The sequence below is a fragment of the Salvelinus sp. IW2-2015 genome, linkage group LG23 (genome assembly GCF_002910315.2).
Source record: "Salvelinus sp. IW2-2015 linkage group LG23, ASM291031v2, whole genome shotgun sequence".
In the NCBI taxonomy this organism is placed as follows: domain Eukaryota; kingdom Metazoa; phylum Chordata; class Actinopteri; order Salmoniformes; family Salmonidae; genus Salvelinus; species Salvelinus sp. IW2-2015.
Genome location: NC_036863.1, coordinates 30,879,986 through 30,902,232, shown reverse-complemented (window position 1 = coordinate 30,902,232; position 22,247 = coordinate 30,879,986). Strand labels below are relative to the sequence as shown.

General features: G+C 39.8%; 1 protein-coding gene and 1 long non-coding RNA gene across 4 annotated transcripts in view; one reads left to right on the top strand and one right to left on the bottom strand.

The window, feature by feature from the left end:
* The window catches only part of LOC111950883 (teneurin-1-like), a 188,960-nt gene that overhangs the window by 37,012 nt on the left and 129,701 nt on the right, over positions 1 to 22,247 (top strand). The window contains 1 exon segment of the mRNA XM_070434542.1: positions 9,683 to 9,956. Coding sequence (XP_070290643.1) covers positions 9,740 to 9,956 — 217 coding nt within the window. The 5' untranslated portion in view covers positions 9,683 to 9,739.
* LOC111950884 (uncharacterized) lies at positions 5,875 to 19,912 on the bottom strand. Of its 3 annotated transcripts, none has more exons than XR_011473974.1 (3): positions 19,770 to 19,912; positions 17,437 to 17,496; positions 5,875 to 7,495 (listed from the first exon to the last, which is right to left on the bottom strand). It is a non-coding gene; the product is annotated as an uncharacterized lncRNA (long non-coding RNA). The 3 variants fall into 3 exon arrangements; XR_011473975.1 differs by having other exon boundaries at positions 19,805 to 19,912; XR_002875538.2 differs by lacking the exon at positions 19,770 to 19,912 and adding an exon at positions 19,400 to 19,428.

Sequence of the window (22,247 nt, the reverse complement as noted above, 5' to 3'; positions counted from 1 at the left end):
TTTACTTCCTACTAACAGTGGTTTGTGGCGTTTTACTGTTTTACTTACCTACTAAACAGTGTTGTGGGTTTAATGTTAAAAGGAAACACCAGCTTTCATATGTTCTCATGTTCTGAGCAAGGAACTTAAACGTTAGCTTTTTTACATGGCACATATTGCACTTTTACTTTCTTCTCCAACACTGTGTTTTTGCATTATTTAAACCAAATTGAACGTTTRATTATTTATTTGAGACTAAATAGATTTTTATTATGTATTATATTAAGTTAAAACAAAAGTGTTCAGTCAGTATTATTGTAATTGTCAATTGTCTGTATCWGTATCGGTATCGGTATCGGCGTTGGAAAATCATAATCGGTCGACCTCTAGTACAGATATCCCKAAAAACTACTTAAGTAGTACTTTAAAGTATTTTTACTAAAGGTACTTTACACCACTGGTGAGTGGTGGGGTCAATAAACCAGAATTGGAAGGTCCTCCATCATCGTTTTAATTTCCAGTTTGGGAAAATGTTGGCTTCCCAGTAAATTACAACGGCGTTGGACAGAGAGTTGTTGATAAAACATTAACAGTATGATGCTACGCTCAACGAGAATAYCCTATGCAGCTGTCAACACCTCAAATATGTTGACAATTTTACACTGATATCACCTCTGTATACCGGAGCAAGACGGAAACAACACAACATCGTCTCCCCTCTGCAGTCAAGCAGACCTTGGCATCTGATTTAGAAAGAAATTACAAAAGCGATAGGTAGGCTATGTTTATATTTCTTACAGTCTTTGGTTTATACCTGCGGATATGCACCCATTCACGGTGGTTGAGAAATGGGGGTTTCAGTAGTGGTTTTAGCACCTCGTGGAAATGCTCAAGCCARGTTATGAACTTCCCTCTTGCGCCCATTTTAGCAATCAGGTAGTACCCTCTCTATATAAGCCAACCAAAGCCAAAGTTTTCAAATGAATTGGCCAATGCACCCTGTGTTGCCCTTACTTAACAGTGACAGCCCATCACATTACCCCAGAGTAGGAGATGTACCGTGCTACAAACGCACATCTGGCAGTGAAGGAGGCAGTGTCATGGTGCGTTCATAACCAAGTGGGAATTTATCACATACAACTGGGAAAAATCCACTTGAACAGCCCTCAAAACTGATAATTACTAGTGGGAAACTCGTCTATCAGCCTGAACACCCACTTCTCCCACATGATGACCTCTGACGTCACCTACTAAGGAAATGGCCTCTGTAACAACAGCATTTTTGGCAGTTAAATGCAACAGCAAAACATTATTTATAAAATATATCTATTAATGTAGTTTTTGAAATCGGTAATTTGTTTGCAAGCATGATAGCTTTACTTGTAGTTTATGGTTGACACAGCTTGTCGGTCATTATCCAATCGGCTTTTCTCAACGAGTTCAAATCACATGAATGCATCCAACTGGTATTTATGACTTCACAACTGGTAAATTCCCACCTCCCACATGGTTACAAATGCAGCATCAGAGTGGAAACTTGAGAGGCCCAACATAACAATCCGATCACAACAGACAATGCAAGAAACATTATGAATGCTGAACATTGTGAATGGCATTTCATTTTCCCACTGTACCGAAACTGATCCGAACTGTGACCCCAAAAACCGCAATACGTACCGAACCGTGGGTTTGGTGAACCGTGGGTTTGGTGAACCGTGGGTTTGGTGAACCGTGGGTTTGGTGAACCGTGGGTTTGGTGAACCGTTAGCTATTGTGCCTTCAGAAAGTATTTTTCTCCATTATGTTGTGTTATAGCCTGAATTAAACATTTATTAAATTGAGATTTTTTTACTGGCTTACACACAATACCCCATAACATCAAATTAATACAAAATGAAAAGCTGAAATGTCTTGAGTCAATAAGTATTCAACCCCTTTATTATGGCAAGCCTAAATAAGTTCAGGGGTAATTTTTCTGTACGGTCCCTCAGTTGAGCAGAGAATTTCAAACAAAGATTCAAGAATCAAAGGGCACCTATTGGTAGATGGGTAAAAAAAAAAAAATTAAAACGACATTGAATATCCCTTTGAGCATGGTGAAGTTATTAATTAAACTTTGGATGGTATATCAATAGACCTATCACGTTTTAGGGAAGATCCAGATGCAGACAGTGTCGAAGTAACACAAGTTTATTACTAGAACAGAGGTCAGGCAAAACGACAGGTCAAGGGCAGGCAGAGTTCGGTAATCCAGATCAGAGTCCAAAAGGTACAGAACGGCAGGCAGTCTCAGGGTCAGGGTAGGCAGAGTTCAATAATCCAGTGTGGTGTGACAAGGTACAGAATGGCAGGCAGGCTCAGGGTCAGGGCAGGCTGAATGGTCAAAACCGGGAAAACTAGAAAACAGGAACTAGAAACAGATAGGAGCAAGGGGGAAAACACTGGTAGGCTTGACGAAAAAAAACGAACTGGCAACAGACAAACAGAGAACACAGGTATTAATACACTGGGGATAATGCGGAAGATGGGCGACACCTGGAGGGGGGTGGAGACAAGCACAAAGACAGGTGAAACAGATCAGGGTGTGACAACACCCAGTCACAACAAAGATCCTTCCTAACTCCGTTGCCGGAAAGGAAGGAACCCGCTCAGGGATTTCACCATGAGGCCAGTGGGGACTTTAAAACAGTTACAGAGTTTAATAGCTGTGATAGGAGAAAACTGAGGATGGATCAACAACATTGTAGTTACTCCACAATACTAACTGACAGAGTGAAATTGACAGAGTGAAAAGAAGGAAGCCTGTACAGAATACAAATATTCAAAAACATGCATCCTATTTGCAACAAGACACTAAAGTAATACTGCCCCAAAAAATGGCTAAAATGTTTGAGGCAAATCCAATACAACACATTACTGAGTACCACTCTACATATTTTCAAGCAGAAGTGGTGGCTGCATCAATCGTTAAGGACTGGGAGTTTTTCTCTATAAAAAATAAATGGAATGGAGCTAAGCACAGGTAAAATCCGAGAGGGAAACCTGTTTCAGTCTGCTTTCCACCAGACACGGAGATTAATTCACCTTTCAGCAGGACAATAACCTAAAGCACAAGACCAAATCTACACTGGAGTTGTTTCCCAAGAAGACAGTGAATGTGGCGGAGTTACAGTTCAGACTTAAATCTACTTGAAAATCAAGACCTGAAAATGGTTGTCTAGCAATGATCAACAACCAATTTAACAAAGCTTGGAAGAATTATGAAAAGATAAATCGGCAAATGTTGCACCATCCAGGTGTGGAAAGCTCTTAGATACTTACCCGGAAAGGCTCACAGCTGTAATTTCTGGCAAAAATGCTTCTTCAAAGTATTGACTTAGGGGTGTGAATACTTATGTACATGAGATATTTATGTATTTCATTTMAAATACATTTGCAAAAATTTCTAAAAACATGTTATCACTTTGCCATTATGGGGTCTTGTGTGTAGGTAGGTGAGGAAAAAATGATTTAATACATTTTTAATAAGTCAAGGGATATGAACACTTTCGGAAGGCAATATGAAGACATCTTCAGTTCACACAAGAATCAGTTACATCACACAGTCTAAGTGATCTGTTTTTGTGCTCGAGGCACTTAAGCTGATCCCTTTGGGTACATACTAACCCTGACCTAGGAACAGTGCTTATGTGAGGGATTGAATGAGCTGGGGTGAAAATACAGTCGGGTAGAAAACACTAGATGTATACTATAGAGAAATGACAATGACAGATCTCTCAGTAGGAGGAAGAGGAATAGCTCCAGAGAAGTGGAGCTCCATGACAGAGATGGAGGCAGGGAGTGCCTGCGGCATGCCTGTAGCACTGTAATGAAGTTTGTGGCTCGTGTGCCCATGCTGGGCCGATGGGCCAGACTCTCCCAGACTCGACGGGGGACGTTCATCTGAATATTCTTTCCCCACATGTAGCTACCCAATTAACACCAAGCACTTTACCCTGCCGAGTCCCAGGAAGGCTCAGCCAGCATCATGGAGCTTGGCGAACTGGCACCAAACGACCAAACAGCCTTTGATTTATGGACTTAATACTGTAGTGTACTACACCAAGGCAGGGTATTGTATTTCGTACAGAAAAAATCAGAAATCTAATATTTCCTCTTTCTTTCTCGTAAAAGTATTCTCCTCTCTCTCTTTTCTACGGTTGTACAGACTCTTTTGTCATGCAGCTTTGGAAGGTTAAGAGTGTTCCGGAATGCTACTGGCTTTTCAAGGTCCAGTGGCGATTTTAGCATGTAAATCTTGGTGGGGCAAAAATAAAAATGTAGGATCCATGTCAGCAAAGCCACTACATGATATAACACTAAACAATACATTAATTGCACTATAACGGGGACAAGCAGTGCCCAAAAACTGTTAGGGCCAACATAACGCTGTGCCAACAGCAGTCCCAACACCTTAGCACTGCTACACCTGGCTTTCAGCGGAGCCTTCTTAGTCAACGAAACAGTTCATTCAGCCTCATTTACTGCCTTTTAAAAAAACATAGCTGATATGGCAGACTTGCTTAAACTGACAATTGAGATGTAAAAATTATGGCATAAGGGAACGACAAGCAGATAAGAGGCCATCCGTAATTTCGATTAAGACATAAATTAGCAAGCGACGACGGACATAGTCAATATAACTATTTGTTCAGCACTTTTGAAATGTACAGTGACAGAATTCAGAACATGGGCCGTTCTTACAGTGTACTCCCTGCACACGTCAGAACCGTAGGATACATAAAGGGGGCATATAAACAGACAATGAAAGCTTTTACAATATTCGATGATTACATTTCTCTAAAACAGGTTATAGGCTATTTGTGCACCACCAAGTTAGAACAGTGGGTGAAATTAAGAGGTGAAAATAGACCAAATTATTAGGGTGAGGCACATTGAACTCCGTTTGGGTCTTTGCGTGTCAAAAATCAAAAAAGATACACGTCATATAGCACTATTTGACGCATTAAATAAGCTTTCAATTTGACACGTCAAATAACACAATTCTATTATAGAATGTGGTGTGTGCTAAWTTTGCACGTGCAAGCCAAGCACCACAACTACTAACGTAATGTGTTTACAATACCGCGTTGGTGAAAATAGACCAAATTATTAGGGTGAGGCACATGGGCTACTAACAGCTTACTACACAACATACACTTAGTATTACGTTCTTAGCTACAGTAAACATTTCTCCCTTGCATATTACATCATTTATGCAGCAGCATACAAGACATTTTTGGACTCACCTTCTGAAGGAGGCGCAGCGGTCCTTTGTGGGAAAAAAACACAGCCACTCCATTGAATAGCAGGTTAACGTTAGTAGTTTCTTTGCAACACTTGCAGTTAGCCACTGATTCCTTCCAAACAACTCATTGTTGAATTATTGTGTAATCTTTATGTACAAGGGCCGATGAGCACCGATACGTTATATCTATAATTTCTCTTCATTATTTCTCTTCATATGACAAGGATTAAAAAGGATTTGCCAGTAGAATGTTACTTGATGACAACTGATGATGTCTGCTAGCTAAGACTTTGAAAGTCCATTCAAAGCTACTGTAGATATAACGTTATTTGATGTCATTCTATCTGTGGCCAATGACCTTGAGCCTTCTTGGATGGGCACTTCTAATATAACTCTATGGCAGAACCCAAGGGGCTAACATTTTCGAGCTCTAACCTTAGAATTGGGGATGACGTACTGTCCCATGAGTGACAGAAAACTGATTCAATCATGACAGAAAAGTTAGCCAGTCTGGCTCAATGCTTTGTATTTTTTGCTGGCTATCCCCACTACCACAGCAAGGACTGAGCTAGGCTGAAACACCTGCATTTTGGAGCTGCCTTACTCAATAAAGCAAAAAAGAGACCATGTTTGTATGCAGCATTATTAACGCAATTACATTTTTTTTTGTTACATTGTTTACAAACTGATATGTGACACATATTAATGCCAAAATACCAAGCACAACAAGCAAGCCCCCCCCCCCCAAAAAAACAGGTTTTTTATATTTTTTATTATATACGTTTTTTACCTAAAAGTGTGGTGCTCAAAACAGGGGGCTCTGCCCCTCCCTGTCCTGAATGACAGGTCGCCGTTGCTAAGGTCATGGACCACGAAAAGATGTACAGCAACATTCATCCTGTTAAAGCCCATGGATTACGAGCAAATTACCGTGTGTTGTGCTGGCTGGTGTTACTCTGAATGATTTGTGTGTCCACTTGGCAGTTTATTTACAAACACCGTAATCATCTCATTAAAAGCTACTTGGTGCTCATCAGAAGACACTGCCTTAGCCCCAATGTGCTCCCATTAAACCTCTGCATTCAAAACATATTTTGCTAAGCACCCGAGTGGTAGAACTAAGCCGTTTTAACCAAGCAGACAAATGGTATACTGTAGTTTGCATTTATGGTGCAACTATAACCCAATATAATTTTGGAGCTTTAGGAGGAAAATGATATTTACTGTAACAGAAATAAGACTGATCGTATCCCAAATGGAACATGATTAACATTCATAAAATGGAAGGGTTGTATAATATTAACACAAGGTTATTTTAGGACTGCGTAGTTAAATTGCAACTTGCTCAGAGGAAAGATAAAATGTTACATTTTCCCAGTGCTACATTATGCATGTGCCCTTTTAGAGATGGGGAAATGTATATATTCTATTTCTTCCTATTTTATTACGTTAATGACATTTACAGAGTAATATTAGTTTTTGAGTGGGGAAAATAAGTTATGAATATCAACCTTATTGATTGGATTTGTTGTGCCTTATGAACTTTTCACTGGCTATTATTGTCCCTGGTTCACTAAGAGTAATTTTAATACATTTAACTCTGAGATGTAAGATGTTTGTGTTATTGAACATACTGAGAACACTGTCAATCTCACTATGAAGATGTTCTTGGGATTTTCTAGCTGCATATTCAACACATGTTGGTTGTAGCTACAGTGTATTACTCTATCCCCTAAATATTTTTTATACGTTTAAACAAATACATATCAACGTTAAGAAGGTACACAAATAAATTATTGCATGCGGTAGCCACTATTCATTAGTTTTTGCATCAGAGGAAGTGGTAATTCAATTAGTTTTTGCAACAGAGGAAGTGGTACATGAGAGTACCTCTTGTAAGACAGTGTGTACACAATAACCTTATGATAGAGAACCTGCCAGCCTAATTCGTTTGTGTGGAGCCGGAGTCAGAGGATCAGGTTAAAATATTGGTGGTACAGTAGGCTTATTAAGTTAGTAGTAGAAGACTGGTGGTAGAACTGGTAGAAGACTGGTGGTAGAACTGGTAGAAGACTGGTGGTAGAACTGGTAGAAGACTGGTGGTAGAACTGGTGAAGACTGGGTGGGTAGAACTGGTAGAAGACTGGTGGTAGAACTGGTAGAAGACTGGTGGTAGAACTGGTAGAAGACTGGTGGTAGAACTGGTAGAAGACTGGTAGAAGACTGGATCTAGATATGTATTTCCAAAATATAGAAATGGTGAAAAATAATGAAAATAGTTCATGACAAAAAATACTTAACTATTACCTCAACTGAAGGACAAAGGCAAAAGTGCCTCAAACAGGCTAAACACCCATAACCTCAAGCATCTGAGTATGGTATAGCTAAACTAACAGCATGTTACCAAGACAATGATCTATACCTGAATGAGGAGAAAGTGACTAAATGGTAGGTCTATTACAGCAACGGACAGAAGTTACATTTCGTAGCAGGTTAGGAGAACTTTCTAAAATTCTCACGACGCAACTAAAACATGCAACTTTTTTACAATAGCTTTACACCATCTAGCCACAATGATGCTAAAAGGACATGCCCTAACCTATTATTAGCGTTTCTGATAAACAATGAAAACACCCCCACAGCAGGAGAACTCAAACACAGAGAGGTGGACAACCTGTGTCTGATGTTGCGTTCATAACATTTAGTAAATTCGTTAATACCAGCATACCACTGGGGGAAAACGTGTTGCTCCCAGTTTACAAGTAGTACTACCTGAGTTCCCCACTTGTAATGAACGGAGCATGAAGCCCTGAACTGACCTGGGCGTGCTCCCCTTGGAGCCAGGTCAACACAGCAATGGTGAGTAGAACATGTTGGCGATTGGAACAAAGAAATTAAACAATTTCAACAACAATTAAAGGTTGTGTATGTAACCAGATTCTGCTGTTTATACATACTGTTTAAAGGAACTAGTGATAGCATAGTTAGGGAAATGTCCATGTGACAATAGCTCTCAGGCACAAATCCCATATACCTACCTACATGTCAAATAAAATTAAATATAATTTTATTGGTCACATACACATTTAGCAGATGTTATTGCGCGTGTAGTGAAATGCTTGTGTTTCTAGCTCCAAAAGTGCAGTAATATCTAACAAGTAGTATCTAACAATTTCACAACATTACACACATTTAAAGTATGTTAAAAGGGTACAAAAATCTACAAAAAGGAACTACTACTGTATATTCATGAGCTAGCTACTCCAATGTTTTTGCATCAAAAGGAGTACTGAGAGCACCTCTTGTAGACAGTGTGGACTGTGTATGCTAAAATAGGTGCCTTACCTAGGCTCCCTGCCTCAGAGTTTATACAGTAACCTCACCAAAAACAGCCTTGTTTCAACTAGTGGTGTTGACTCCCCACTCATCATTTTCCAGCCACACCTACCCTGAGTAATTACCTTTACACGCACAGAACAGCCTCGTCCAGCCAGGGGGCTGGCTGCGGCACAGAATACAAATGGCCCATAAAAATGCCTTCAACTGCCAATTAGTCAAGCAAGATATGTACTGAGCTTGCTATTAATAACCTATTACCACAAGCCGGACAAAGATGGCACAGCCTAATGAGCATTTGATTGTCATATTTGTCTTGAATGCTGTTAAAGATTACAAATGTCAGAGGGCAAACATTGTCAGTAGTCTCTTCTGATTTCTTGCTGAAGTTTGTATTATGGGGAGTTTTTCCCCCCTCCGTTCCCAAAGTATAGAAGGACAGTGGGGTGTGAAGGCAATCCTCTCTGCTACAGGGTCGAGTGTTTGGGTCAAGGCCATGGCCAAGGTTTAGTGGCTGTCAGGCGGCAATGATAGAAAGGTCAGCCCAAGCAGAGCTCAGGGCAGAACAGACGGGTTCATATCAAGGTTATAGTGTGCTTTATGCTACACAGCAAAACACTACTAGGCTGTGATGAACTGCAGCCTTATACTAGGACACAGATGCAAAATAACAGTATTCATCATTGTGCTACTGTTATATTACTACTGAGTAATGCTAATGGTAAATAAAAAAATAACTGCCTCTGTAGCTCTGGGGATAAAATACATTGTTCGCCACATGATTTCTGTCATTGTGTTTCATAGCAGTCCATCAGATTCTGCTGTAAATTAAAGTTATCTCTCAATCTGTTCCTATAAGGGCTCCTCCTCCCCTGTGTCTATAAAGCAGCTCAATCTTCTAACACCACCACCCAGCAGCAACCCCTTAGAACAAGGACACGCTGATTAAAGACACTAATATCCAAATAATTACTTTTTACTTGATTTATATAGTTTTCGCACAGTACTGGGACACAACATTAGCAATGTGTGAGGTAAATTCATTGTTCTAAGTCTTTATTCTGTCTCCACTTCCTCCAGATTGGTCTTGCATTTTGGATCCAATGACTGAATGAGCTTGGTTCAGTGTTGCCAGGCATGGAGCAGATGGATTGTAAGCCTTACCAGTCGTTGTCCAAGGCCCGGAATGAGATGGAGCTCGCCTACACCAGCTCCTCAGACGAAAGCGAGGACGGCAGGAACCTTTGCAAATCCTACACATCCCGAGAGACCCTGCCCGACTACGGCCAGGAGATGAGACTAAACTACAACAGCCACAGAGCCAAGCGGAAAACAGTGGAGGAACACACTGGAGGTGCGCTATAACCACACACCACAAACTAGTTTAGCCAGTCACAATGAGATTGTTAAATAGTAATTCAATTGAAATAGTAATTTGTTTTGATTGGTAACTGTGCTGGGGGCATTTATACGGTAAATACCCGTTCTATTTTGTAGTTATTGATAAACGCACAGGTTCCAGGTTAATCCGTTTTCCCTGCACAGGTTATGGTCAGTTATGATGTCAAAGTGGCAGAGAGGTTGCAGGGGGAGACAGGCAAATGCAGTGTGATTGTATGCATGGTAAGACTTATCATGACATTGCAGCTAGCCAAATGAATTTTATAATCTCATGTCCCCGTATCCACATATCCCCTGGTAAATGTATGAAAACTCTACTCTGCTGGTACCTGCAGTGACTATGGAAGGATTGCATGCTAATGTGGAAGGTAGACTCGGTTGAATGTTGTTGTGAAAAATGTGAATAACAGAGGTAATGCAGTTATTCCATAAATTGTTTCCTAGTCTAGCTAGTCACACATAGGAGCTTTTTAACACCTTAGGGCTGTGTTGGGGTTTGGGGGGTGGGATGGGATAGGGATGGGGGGAGTGTATAATTATGTTTGAATTGACTTTTTCTCTGTACAATATAACACAATCACACCTCTATTCTAACCACTCTAAACAATGATTGTTAGGAAATGAGAATAGGAAATGAGTGTTACAGGGAAAACACAAAACTCACTTATCGAATTATGAGTGGTTTTAGTGGTGATGTTTCTACTCAGTTGTTCATTGCACAGTCTATATTGTTATCTACCTTATTCACTGAACACATAGTGCAGTATGCCATCACTGTCTCTTGAAGGTTCCTCATACAAAAATGTCACACGATCTGGTCTGCTTCAGGAAGACATAAAATACCACTATGGAGGTTATTTCAGGTCCCATCTAAACCACTGGTTGACTATTTACCTTTCACAATATACAGTTGAAGTCATTAAAGCTCGTTTTTCAACCACTCCACACATTTCTTGTTAACAAACTATAGTTTTGGCAAGTCGGTTAGGACATCTACTTTGTGCATGACACAAGTAATTTTTCCAACAATTGTTTACAGACAGATTATTTCACTTATAATTCACTGTATCACAATTCCAGTGGGTCAGAAGTTTACATCTGTCTCTTATACACATCTAGATGTGTATAAGAGACAGGTGGATGTATTTCAAGGCCTACTTTCAAACTCAGTGCCTCTTTGCTTGACATCATGAGAGAATCAACAGAAATCAGCCAAATCAGCCAGAAATTGTAGACCTCCACAAGTTTGGTTCATCCATGGGAGCAATTTCCAAACACCTGAAGGTGTCACGTTCATCTGAGGAACACCATCCCAACCGTGAAGCACGGAGGTGGCAGCATCATGTTGTGGGGGTGCTTTGCTGCAAGAGGAACTGGTGCGCTTCACAAAATAGATGGCATCATGAGGGAGGAAAATTGTGTGGCTATATTGAAGCAACATCTCAAGACATCAGTCAGGAAGTTAAAGCTTGGTCGCAAATGGGTCTTCCAAATGGACAATGACCCCAAGCATACTTCCAAAGTTGTGGCAAAATGGCTTAAGGACAACGAAGTCAAGGTATTGGAGTGGCCATTACAAAGCCCTGACCTCAATCCCATAGAACATTTGTGGCCAGAACTGAAACGGTGTGTGCGAGCAAGGAGGGCTACAAACCTGACTCAGTTACACCAGCTCTGTCAGGAGGAATGTGCCAAAAATTCATCCAACTTATTGTGGGAAGCTTGTGGAAGGCTACCAGAAATGTTTGACCCAAGTTAAACAATTTAAAGGCATTGCTACCAAATAGTAATTGACTGTATGTAAACTTCTYACCCACTGGGAATGTGATAAAATAAATAAAAGCTGAAATACATKATTATCTCTACTATTATTCTGACATTTCACATTCTTAAAATAAAGTGGTGATCCTAACTAACCTAAGACAGGGAATTTTTACTTGGATTGAATGTCAGGAATTGTGAAAAACTAAGTTTAAATGTATTTGGCTAAGGTGTATGTAAACTTCCGACAAGCACTTGTAAGATTGGGGGAACAACACAATCACAAACTGCAGTGTCATTGTAAACAGATGATTTCTAGGAGCTACTGTAAGGTTTCCTCACTACAGTTGTAGTTTATGATGTCAATTCTACATAGGACCTATATGAAAGATATTTGTAAGGTTATTGGGCGTAAGTATGTACAGGCACAGAACATGGACGTAAATAGAAGATTATGACATTATCTTAATAGTGATAGTACATCTGTACCGCAGTAGTTAAACTTTGATCAGTGTTGCTGTTTTCATTGTTTTACATGGAAATTCTTCTAACCATATTCTGTCTCTTTATGCAGTCCTGGAATAATTGCTGTTCTGAAATATTGTTGACATGACATATTCCTTGATCATTGTACGTTAATTTGAGTCATTTGAAGGTAAGAATTGAAGAACAAAGTTATGCTAAAAATGTCTTCAGTGTTATGACTATAATTTCTATAATAATAATTTATATGAGGATAATTTCTTATAATGCCTATCAGTAATTGATCATCTGATGATTAGAGTAGGTATTTCTATGTCAAATGATGATTTACACTTTCTAAAGATATAACACTTAACATTTATTTCACATATAGTATACTGTATTTGAAGGCAAAATGTGCATAWGAATAACACCTGATCAGCATCTCCCTCACATTGATATGATTAACAGTGCTATATTTCTAATCACATGATCATTTATATACTGTATTATCTTATTTTCCTTAGATTTACCTTAAAACTTATGCGAGTGATGGAAGATACATATTCTTGTCTTAACTGCAAATGTGAGCTTAAATCGGCTTTCAGCTCCCATGTATTACGGTATTCAAATGATACACCGAACAAAACATTTTGTTCTGGTTACCTTGGAAACTGCATAAAATGAACAAATGACATTTGCTTGGAGCAGCATCTTTTTCAACCTGAACAGATTGATTGCAAAACAGTATGCACATGATTTCAGCATTATCTGAACATTATCAGCATTATCAACATTATCAACATTATCAACATTATCAGGAGTGATTGGGAAAAAATCGATACAGTTACATATCGCAATATTTAGGATGATATTATATTGATACTTTGACACCAAAGATCGATTTTTTATCAAATAAAATACATACTGCATACAGTGAGCTCAATGTATTGGGACAGTGACATTTTGGGGGGGGGGCCCCCCCCAAAATGGGGGAGGGCTCTGTACTCCAGCACTTTGGATTTGAAATTATACAATGAGTATGAGGATAAAGTGCAGACTGTCAGCTTGAATTTGAGGGTAGCATCCACGTTAATGTAGAAGTGTTTAGAAACATATTTATTTATTTATTTATTAACCCAATTTTTGTATTTTCTTCCCAATTACGATCTTGTCTCATGTCTGCAACTCCCCAACGGGCTCGGAGAGGTGAAGGTCGAGTCATGCATATTCCTCCGAAATATGACCCGCCAAACCGCACACCCACCCGCTTAACCCAGAAGCCAGCCGCACCAACGTGTCAGGAAACACCGCTCAACTGACGACCGAAGTCAGTCTGCAGGTGCCCGTCCCGCCACAAGGAGTCGCTAGAGCGCGATGAGCCCCCGGCCAAACCCTCCCATAACCCGGACAATTGTGCGCCGCCCTATGTCTTACTTCAATTAGCCACGAAATCCCTAATTTGAAAGCGAATGTTTTCTAGAAGCTGTGCGGTGCCATTTCCCCTGAATTTACCCATACGTGTGCTAGCTGCCTAGCAGAGTTTCAGCCAATGAGCTTCAGCCCCTCGCCATTTGAGTGACAGCTAGCAAGACATACACACACACACACACACACACACACACACACACACACAGTAGAGCGAGAGAGAGAGCAATGACGTGGTTCACATCTGCACATTTGTGACAGTACGCAATTTTCAGGGACCACTTCTGGCTTGTGGGCGCTACCTTCCGAACTACTGGTGAAAAAGTATACAAAAGTACCAGAGAATATCTTTAAATAGTGAGTCAACATGTTTTCAGCACTTTTATTTCCATGACTGATCAGAACTTGGTTTTATTATGGCTCTCTCTTGTCTCTCTGCAGGAGACATATTGTGAGCAATATGTTTGGAACATAAAATCGCAATACATATAGAATGGTAAGAATCGCAATACATATCGTATCGGCACCTAAGTATCGTGATAATATTGTAACATGAGGTCCTGGCAATTCCCATCCCTAATTTTCAGTGCTCATTTGTGTCCATTTTTCGCTGTTGCCTCCATTTCGCGGCTGTGATTTTAAGGGGCAGGAGGTTGGAGAGAGGTATTCACTGACAAGAAATTGGTCAAGGACATGGGTTCCTGACTGGCGTAATTAGTGTAGAGATTATTACTTGAGAGTGAGGTCAGGCAAGTCACCTTGGTGAGGGATTCTCAAGAGCAGTTTAAAGAAAGACGACCCCTCTCCATATGCAAGCCGCACCGCCGTGTTGAGTACAGACCATGGCCTCAGACTGATATTACGGAGTCTAGTCACACAGGATGTTGATCTACGCCAGATTATTGTGCAGCCCAGACAAACCCAATGAAATTGTTGCTAAAACAATTTAACTAAAATGTTTTTTTTTTTAAATGATCAATAAATTAATTAAATACTTTTAAAAATCACTATACAGTATAACAGGCCCCGGTAATCTGCAATCATTTACTCTCAGTGCTCAGTTTATTAGGTACACCCACCTAGTACCGAGTCAGAACCCCCTTTTCCTCAGGAAACGGAAATGTTTCACAGTTGGTGTCAAGACACCTAAAGTGTGCCTGGATAGTTCCGCACACCATTATACCATCACCATCAGCCTGTACCGTTGACACCAGGCAGGATGGGGCCATGGACTCATGCTGCTTACGCCAAATCCTGACTCTGCCATCAGCATGACACAACAGGATCTGGGATTCGTCGGACCAGGAAATGTTTTTTGACTGCTCAATTGTCCAGTGTTGGTGATCGCGTGCCCACAGGAGCCGATTCTTCTTGTTTTTAGCTGATAGGAGTGGAACCCTGTTGGTCGTCTGCTGCAATAGCTCATCCGTGACAAGGACTGACGAGTTGTGCATTCTGAGATGCCGTTCTTCACACCACTGTTGTACTGTGCCGTTATTTGCCTGTTTGTGGCACGCCTTTTAGGATGAACGATTCTTGCCATTTTCCTTCGACCTCTCATCAACGAGCTGTTTTCGCCCATAGGACTGAAGCTGACTGGATGCTTTTTGTTTTTTGCACCAGTCTTTGTAGACCCTACACACTGTCGTGCGTGAAAAGCGCAGGACGCCGGCCATTTCTGATCATACCATGCTCAAAGTCGCTTAGGTCACTCGTTTTTCCCATTCTAARGTTCAATCGAACAGTAACTGAATGCCTTGATGCCTGTCTGCCTGCTTTATATAGCAAGTCATGACCAAGTGACTCACTGTCTGTAGCAACAAACTATTTTTGTTAATGGGGTGGTGTACCTAAAAAACAGTCCACTGAGTGTATATCACACTTTTATCTAGTTTTGATAAGAAAATGTAATTAGATCATGTACAGTTAATGTTTGTGTGTAAGGGTAAAGTGACGGTACTCTGTTATATTTCATTCTTGTTTAGTTATGTGACCCAGTCTTTATCACAAATATCTCTAAGGTGAAGTCAATTCGCTCTCAGCAGTGTAAATGTTGATAAAGATTGATCCGCTACTGTTGGAAGTTATGATTTGACCAAACTGTGCAGAACAGATTAGGAATAAAATAGGATGCGTCATCCTCTTTGGAGTAAGTGAATTTATTGTTGAAAAGGATGTACATAGACACTTTTCACAGCTGGTATGTAAGTGCAAAACTGACGTGGAAGAAGTGTATCTAAGTTTCCCAGGTAAGTGCTTTGTTAAATATTTTGCTGCTCTTTCAAGTGAAAACAAAACTCGCCTAAATGTGTCCCTCCAACAATGACCTAGAAATCTGAAAGTGCTTTTAGTTTCCACGCTTGCGAGTTAAGATTAGTATTCTTAGTTCTAAATTATTTGAAGGATATCGTATTGTTTTCCGTCTTGAAAGGTAACTGGAGGAATCACTGTTCAGCCATCCCTGATCTGGAGGTGGTGAAAACAGATGGTGCTCCCAACGCCTCATTCTGTGAGAATACTCACAGCATCCACACACTTCCACAATGCCTCATTCTGTGAGAATACTCACAGCATCCACACACTTCCACAATGCCTCTCCAATTTCTGAACATCCAATGGAGAGAGAAAAAGAGATGTTAGTTTTTCTTCTATACTGAGTGGATCTATACTTATGAACTCTTGCTTAGACTTAAACTTTTCCCAAAAATGCTATGTTACCTTTTCCCCTGAGATTACATGGCACACATAGCCCTATGCTAACATGACCAGCATGATTATTTCCTGTAACAAATTCCACAACAGCCAAATAAAAAGGTTCACGTATTTGGATGTGATCAAACACTTTTTCATTAAATTGTTGTTAACAGATGTAAAAAAAACACATTCTGCTAATCAAAGTTACTAAAATCACATGTTTGAGTGACTGGTCAAATATCTCTCAGTGCAGTGTGCTTAGCACCTGACAATTTTTGCAGTTTGCAGTACGTGTTCGAATCGCAGATTAGATGGTTTTTTTCTTCTTTGTAATGTAGAATTACATTTATTGTGTTACTTTGTTAAGAATGCATTAAATAACAATCATGTATTACATATATATGTACATTTAACTGTACAACATTGTTCATGCATTATTCAAATTATCTACTTTGTCACATATGTGTTATTTGAATCGAGGACCAGCAGGAGAAAGTTTTTTCTATAAATAAAAAAAATGTCACGTAGGGGACTTGATCCCCTACAAAAAGTTTCCAAGCACACCGCATTGCCACCTGGCAATGATAACAAATTACAGTACATTACTGCAGTCTAACAATACCATGAGCCTATCTGAATTAGTTTTGATGATGTTCTATAAACATCCTATATATTTTTTCCCATAAAAGCACATGGATGTGTGTGAAATAGATAAGCAAAAACGTGGAGTTTTGTCATATATGAGAAATATTACTATTAGAAATATATTACTTTAGAATTGTGTCTAACGTTAGTAGCCTAGTCAAGGATGCATCATGCAGGCTTGGGCGGTTTCCAGATTTTCATACCTTTGTACCATCCTTGTGCCATCCCAGGGGGCACAGTATTACCAGCATTGAACATAAGGGGTGCTATTTTCAAATGCAGAATACCCCACTGTAATCTGAAGGTTAGCAATGCATGTAAATTCCCATAGCGGATGCCAGCTAAATGCAACCAAGTGCATGCATTGTATACGGTCTCTGACAAATTATTTGCAGGACAGACAGCTCATAAAGTTATACAAATAACAAAAAAATATTACTCACACTTTTCTGCAAACACAAAACATTAGACAGAATGGTCTTAATCCAGGGTGGAATTCTCAGCTGTTACCAAGAGAAGAGAAGAAGAGAAGATTGATTTTGCAAGAAGCTAACCACTTTGATAACTAGCGACTAATACCCTTTACAGAACCCAATTCATACAGTCCCATTTTTACCACATTCTTGCACATTCAGGATAAGCATTTTATATCTCCCGTGCACTTATAGGCAAGTTTAGGAGCAGAGTTAGATGTGGGCTGATGTGGTTGGACGTCTATTTGAATAAATCCATTGAATATAAACCATCACAAAGAAATACATTTTTTATTTATTTTAGGCAGGTCCTAAGAAACATTGTAAGACTCAAGTTATTTTCAAAATAATATGGCATATTTTGAGTTTAATGATGTTACTGGTCTGGACAGCCTAAAGGCTACATGGGTGCGCCATGCACATGAAATCAATAGATATTTTGTTAATTAAACAGACAAAACACTTAGACTACCCTGATCACAGTCAACACACATATTTTATAGTAGGCTAAGAATGTAATGACATATAACAATATAACTTGCGTCACGGCAACGTGTGGAACTGCAAAATAATAGGCATACACTTGATTTAGGCTACATTATTGCATGCAAAATGTTTCTAATCAGTGATAGATGAGCAAACAAATAGATGAGCTATACAATCTCCACTTAGTTGCCCAGCCAGAGAAGTCACAAATAAACAGATGGAGACTCAGTAAAACAAAATGAWTTGATTAAGACAAGTCGCAAGCTTTTGGTCAGCCTAGGCTACTAAGCGACTGCGAGTGAACAGCAAAATAATCCACTTGTTTGGCCTAAACTACAGTGTATTCGGCAAGTATTCAGACCCCTTGACTTTTTCCACATTTTGTTACTTTACAGCCTTATTCTAAAATGGATTATATATTTWAAAAAATGACTCATCAATCTACACACAATACCCCATAATGACAAAGGGAAAATAGGTTTTTAGAAATTTTAGCAAATGTATAAAAAAAAATGAAATACCTTATTTACATAAGTATTCAGACCCTTTGCTATGAGACATGAAATTGAGCTCYGGTGCATCCTGTCTCTACAACTTGAGTCCACCTGTGGTAAATTCAATTGATTGGACATGATTTGGAAAGGCACACACCTGTCTATATAAGGTCCCACAGTTGACAGTGTATGTCAGAGAAAAAAACAAGCCATGAGGTCGAAGGAATTGTCCGTAGAGCCCTGAGACAGGACTGTGTCGAGGAAAAGATCTGGGGAAAGGTACCAAAATATGTCTGCAGCATTGAAAGCCCCAAGAACACAGTGGCCTCCATCATTCTTAAATGGAAGAAGTTTGGAACCACCAAGACTCTTCCAAGAGCTGGCCACCCGGCCAAACTGAGAAGGGGGAGAAGGGCCTTGGTCAGGGAGGTGACCAAGAACCCGATGGTCACTCTGACAGAGCTCCAGAGTTCCTTTGTGGAGATGGGAGAACCTTCCAGAAGGACAACCGTCTCAGCAGCACTCCACCAATCAGGCCTTTATGGTAGAGTGGCCAGACAGAAGCCACTCCTCAGTAAATGGCACATGACAGCCCTCTTTGAGTTTGCCAAAAYGTACCTAAAGACTCTCAGACCATGAGAAACAAGATTCTCTGGTCTGATGAAACAAAGATTGAACTCTTTGGCCTGAATGTCAAGCATCATGTCTGGAGTAATCCCGGGGAGATGTATTAAAAATMWGCAAAAATMTCAAAAAATATGTTTTTGTTTTGTCAATATYGGGTATTATGTGTAGATTGATGAGGGAAAAAAATCTGTTTAATCTATTTTAGAATAAGTCTAACTTTTAACAAAATGCAAATYCACTGTACATACACTAACATGKTGGCAAAATGTTCTGATTGTCGCTAATAAATGAGCCAACTAGACAAGATGATCATGAGCAGCACTCACCTCAATTTAGCTAACATTTCCACAGCCTATTGTGGCTTAAGAGCGTAGTGCGTGCTATTGCCGCCTCAGCATTATGGCTACATTTCATACTAAGGCAGAACTTTACCGCAATCATTACTAGGGTCGGTTGGCGGAAATAAAAGTATCGGCTTTGTCACCAGCAATACCTTTCATGTATAAAAAAGAATTGGCAAAAAGTTGGCTGAATGCTGAAGTTGACAGGAAAATGTATTGGTTTAAAAAGTGTATAAGTTAGCAAACCAAATTCACATGTGCAGAGTATTTAGCACGTTTTYGTCAGTTAACTTAATAGTTATTCTATGATACAGTATATAGCAGGCAAATATGTAGTTGTGTGTTACTAGACTACCTGGTGCGTGCTGAAAAACACTGAGAGTGACTCACAAGGCTCCGGTCTCTCGTCGTTATGCACTTGTTAACGTTGCATTTTCAGAWTTTTTTTWAACGTTTAAGCAAGAGTTCAATAAGTTTAGGAAAAAAGAAATAGTGCCAGCAAAGTTCAGGAGAGGATATGCCAGCAAAGTTSACTGAACTAATGTAAATATTGCTACAGAAAATGGAAGACAGAATGTTCCGGATTTAGCCTGGTCCCAGATCTGTTTGAGCTTTTGCCTACTCCATTGTCAAGCCAAYCATAATTGTTATTGGTACGTTTGGCATGACAATTCCATAAGGAGTTGGCAAGAAAGCAGGAAAACAGACTGTCACCCAGGCTATACCAGATTATCCTGAAGTAAGGGATATGAAGACACAGTGTAGGTCAATGTACAGTACAACCCAGTATACTGATAAATGTACAGTACCATTCATAAGTTTGGACACACCTACTCATTCAAGGGTTTTTCTTTATTTTTACTATTTTCTACATTGTAGAATAATAGTGAAGACATCAAAACTATGAAAAAAACACAAATGGAATCATGTAGTAACCAAACAAGTGTTAAACAGATTCTTCAAAGTAGCCACCCTTTGCCTTCATGACAGCTTTGCACACTCTTGGCATTCTCTCAACCAACTTCATMAGGTAGTCACTTGCAATGCGTTTCAATTAACYGTTGTGCCTTGTTAAAAGTTAATTTGTCGAATTTCTTTCTTAATGCGTTTGAGCCAATCACTTGTAGGGTGGTATACAGAAGATAGTACTATTTGGTAAAATACCATATTATAGCAAGAACAGCTCAATTAAGCAAAGAGAAATGACAGTCCATCATTCTTCAAGTGCAGTCGCAAAAACCATCAAGCACTATGATAAAACTGGCTCTCATGAGAACCGCCACAGGAAAGGAAGACCCAGAGTTACCTCTGCTGAAGAGGATAAGTTCATTAGAGTTACCAGCCTCAGAAATTGCAGCCCAAATAAATGCTTCACAGAGTTCAAGTAACAGACACATCTCAACATCAACTGTTCAGAGGAGACTGCGTGAATCAGGCCTTCATGTTTGAATTGCTGCAAAGAAAGCACTACTAAAGGACACCAATGAGAAGAAGAGACTTGCTTGGGGCAAGAAACACGAGCAATGGACATTAGACCAGTGGAAATCTGTCCTTTGGTCTGGTGAGTCCAAATTTGAGATTTGTGGTTCTAACCCCCGTGTCTTTGTGAGACGCAGAGTAGGTGAATGGATAACCTTCGCATGTGTACATCCAACCGTGAATCATGGAGGAGGAGGTGTGATGGTGTGGGAGTGCTTTGCTGGTGACACTGTCAGTGATTTATTTAGAATTCAAGGCACACTTAACCACCATGGCTACCACAGCATTCTGTAGCAATACGCCATCCCATCTGGCTTGCGCTTAGTGGGACTATCATTTGTTTTTCAACAGGACAATGACCCAACACACCTCCAGGCTGTGTAAGGGCTTTTTCATCAAGAACGAGAGTGATGGAGTGCTGCATCAGATGACCTGGCCTCCACAATCACCCAACCTCAACCCAATTGAGATGGTTTGGGATGAGTTGGACCTCAGAGTGAAGGAAAAGCAGCCAACAAGTGCTCAGCATATGTGGGAACTCCTTCAAGACTGTTGGAAAAGCATTCCAGGTGAAGCTTGGTAAGAGAATTCCAAGAGTGTACAAAGCTGTCATCAAGGCAAAGGGTGGCTACTTTGAAGAATCTCACATTTAAAATGTATTTRTATGGTTACTACATGATTCCATATGTGTTATTTCATAGTTTTGATAGATTCACTATTATTCTGCAATGTAGAGAATAGTAAAAATACAGAAAAACCCTTGTCCAAACTTTTGACTGGTACTGTAGGTAGCAACGTGCAGTAGTAAAAGATCTCTATTCTAAAATAGCTCTGTTCCCCAAGATCTTTATGTAATCGTTACATTTCTCAGGAAAATGTGGACCTTACATTGTTTCAAAAATGATGCACTGATGTGCACTGACAACAATATGACATGTTGCACTCCAGAACAGCCTTTGCAGATTTTCTTTCAATGCTACCAGCTGCCTTTGAATTGATAGAGTATGACAACATGGGGGATACTGTAATACCTATAGAGTGTATTCTTTGAAAAGAAATCGGACTCTTAGAAACGATTTTTGTGTTGTAAGCACTTCCCCATGGGATATGTAAGTGAGCACCAAAAATATATATTTCCGCTGCCTTATTTGGGAGATCTTAGCACGAGAAAAACTCACTTTACTTCACAGCATCTCCTCCCTGAAACCATATGTCACTATGAATTATCTCATGTTTTTATTAGAATTGAAACAGTCTTTGTTTCTTATTTAGTTGGAATGTTCTTTAGATGGTTGTTCAAAGATTTATGTTTAAAGTTGAGCCATTTAGAGGTCTTTTGTGAATTTTAATGAAT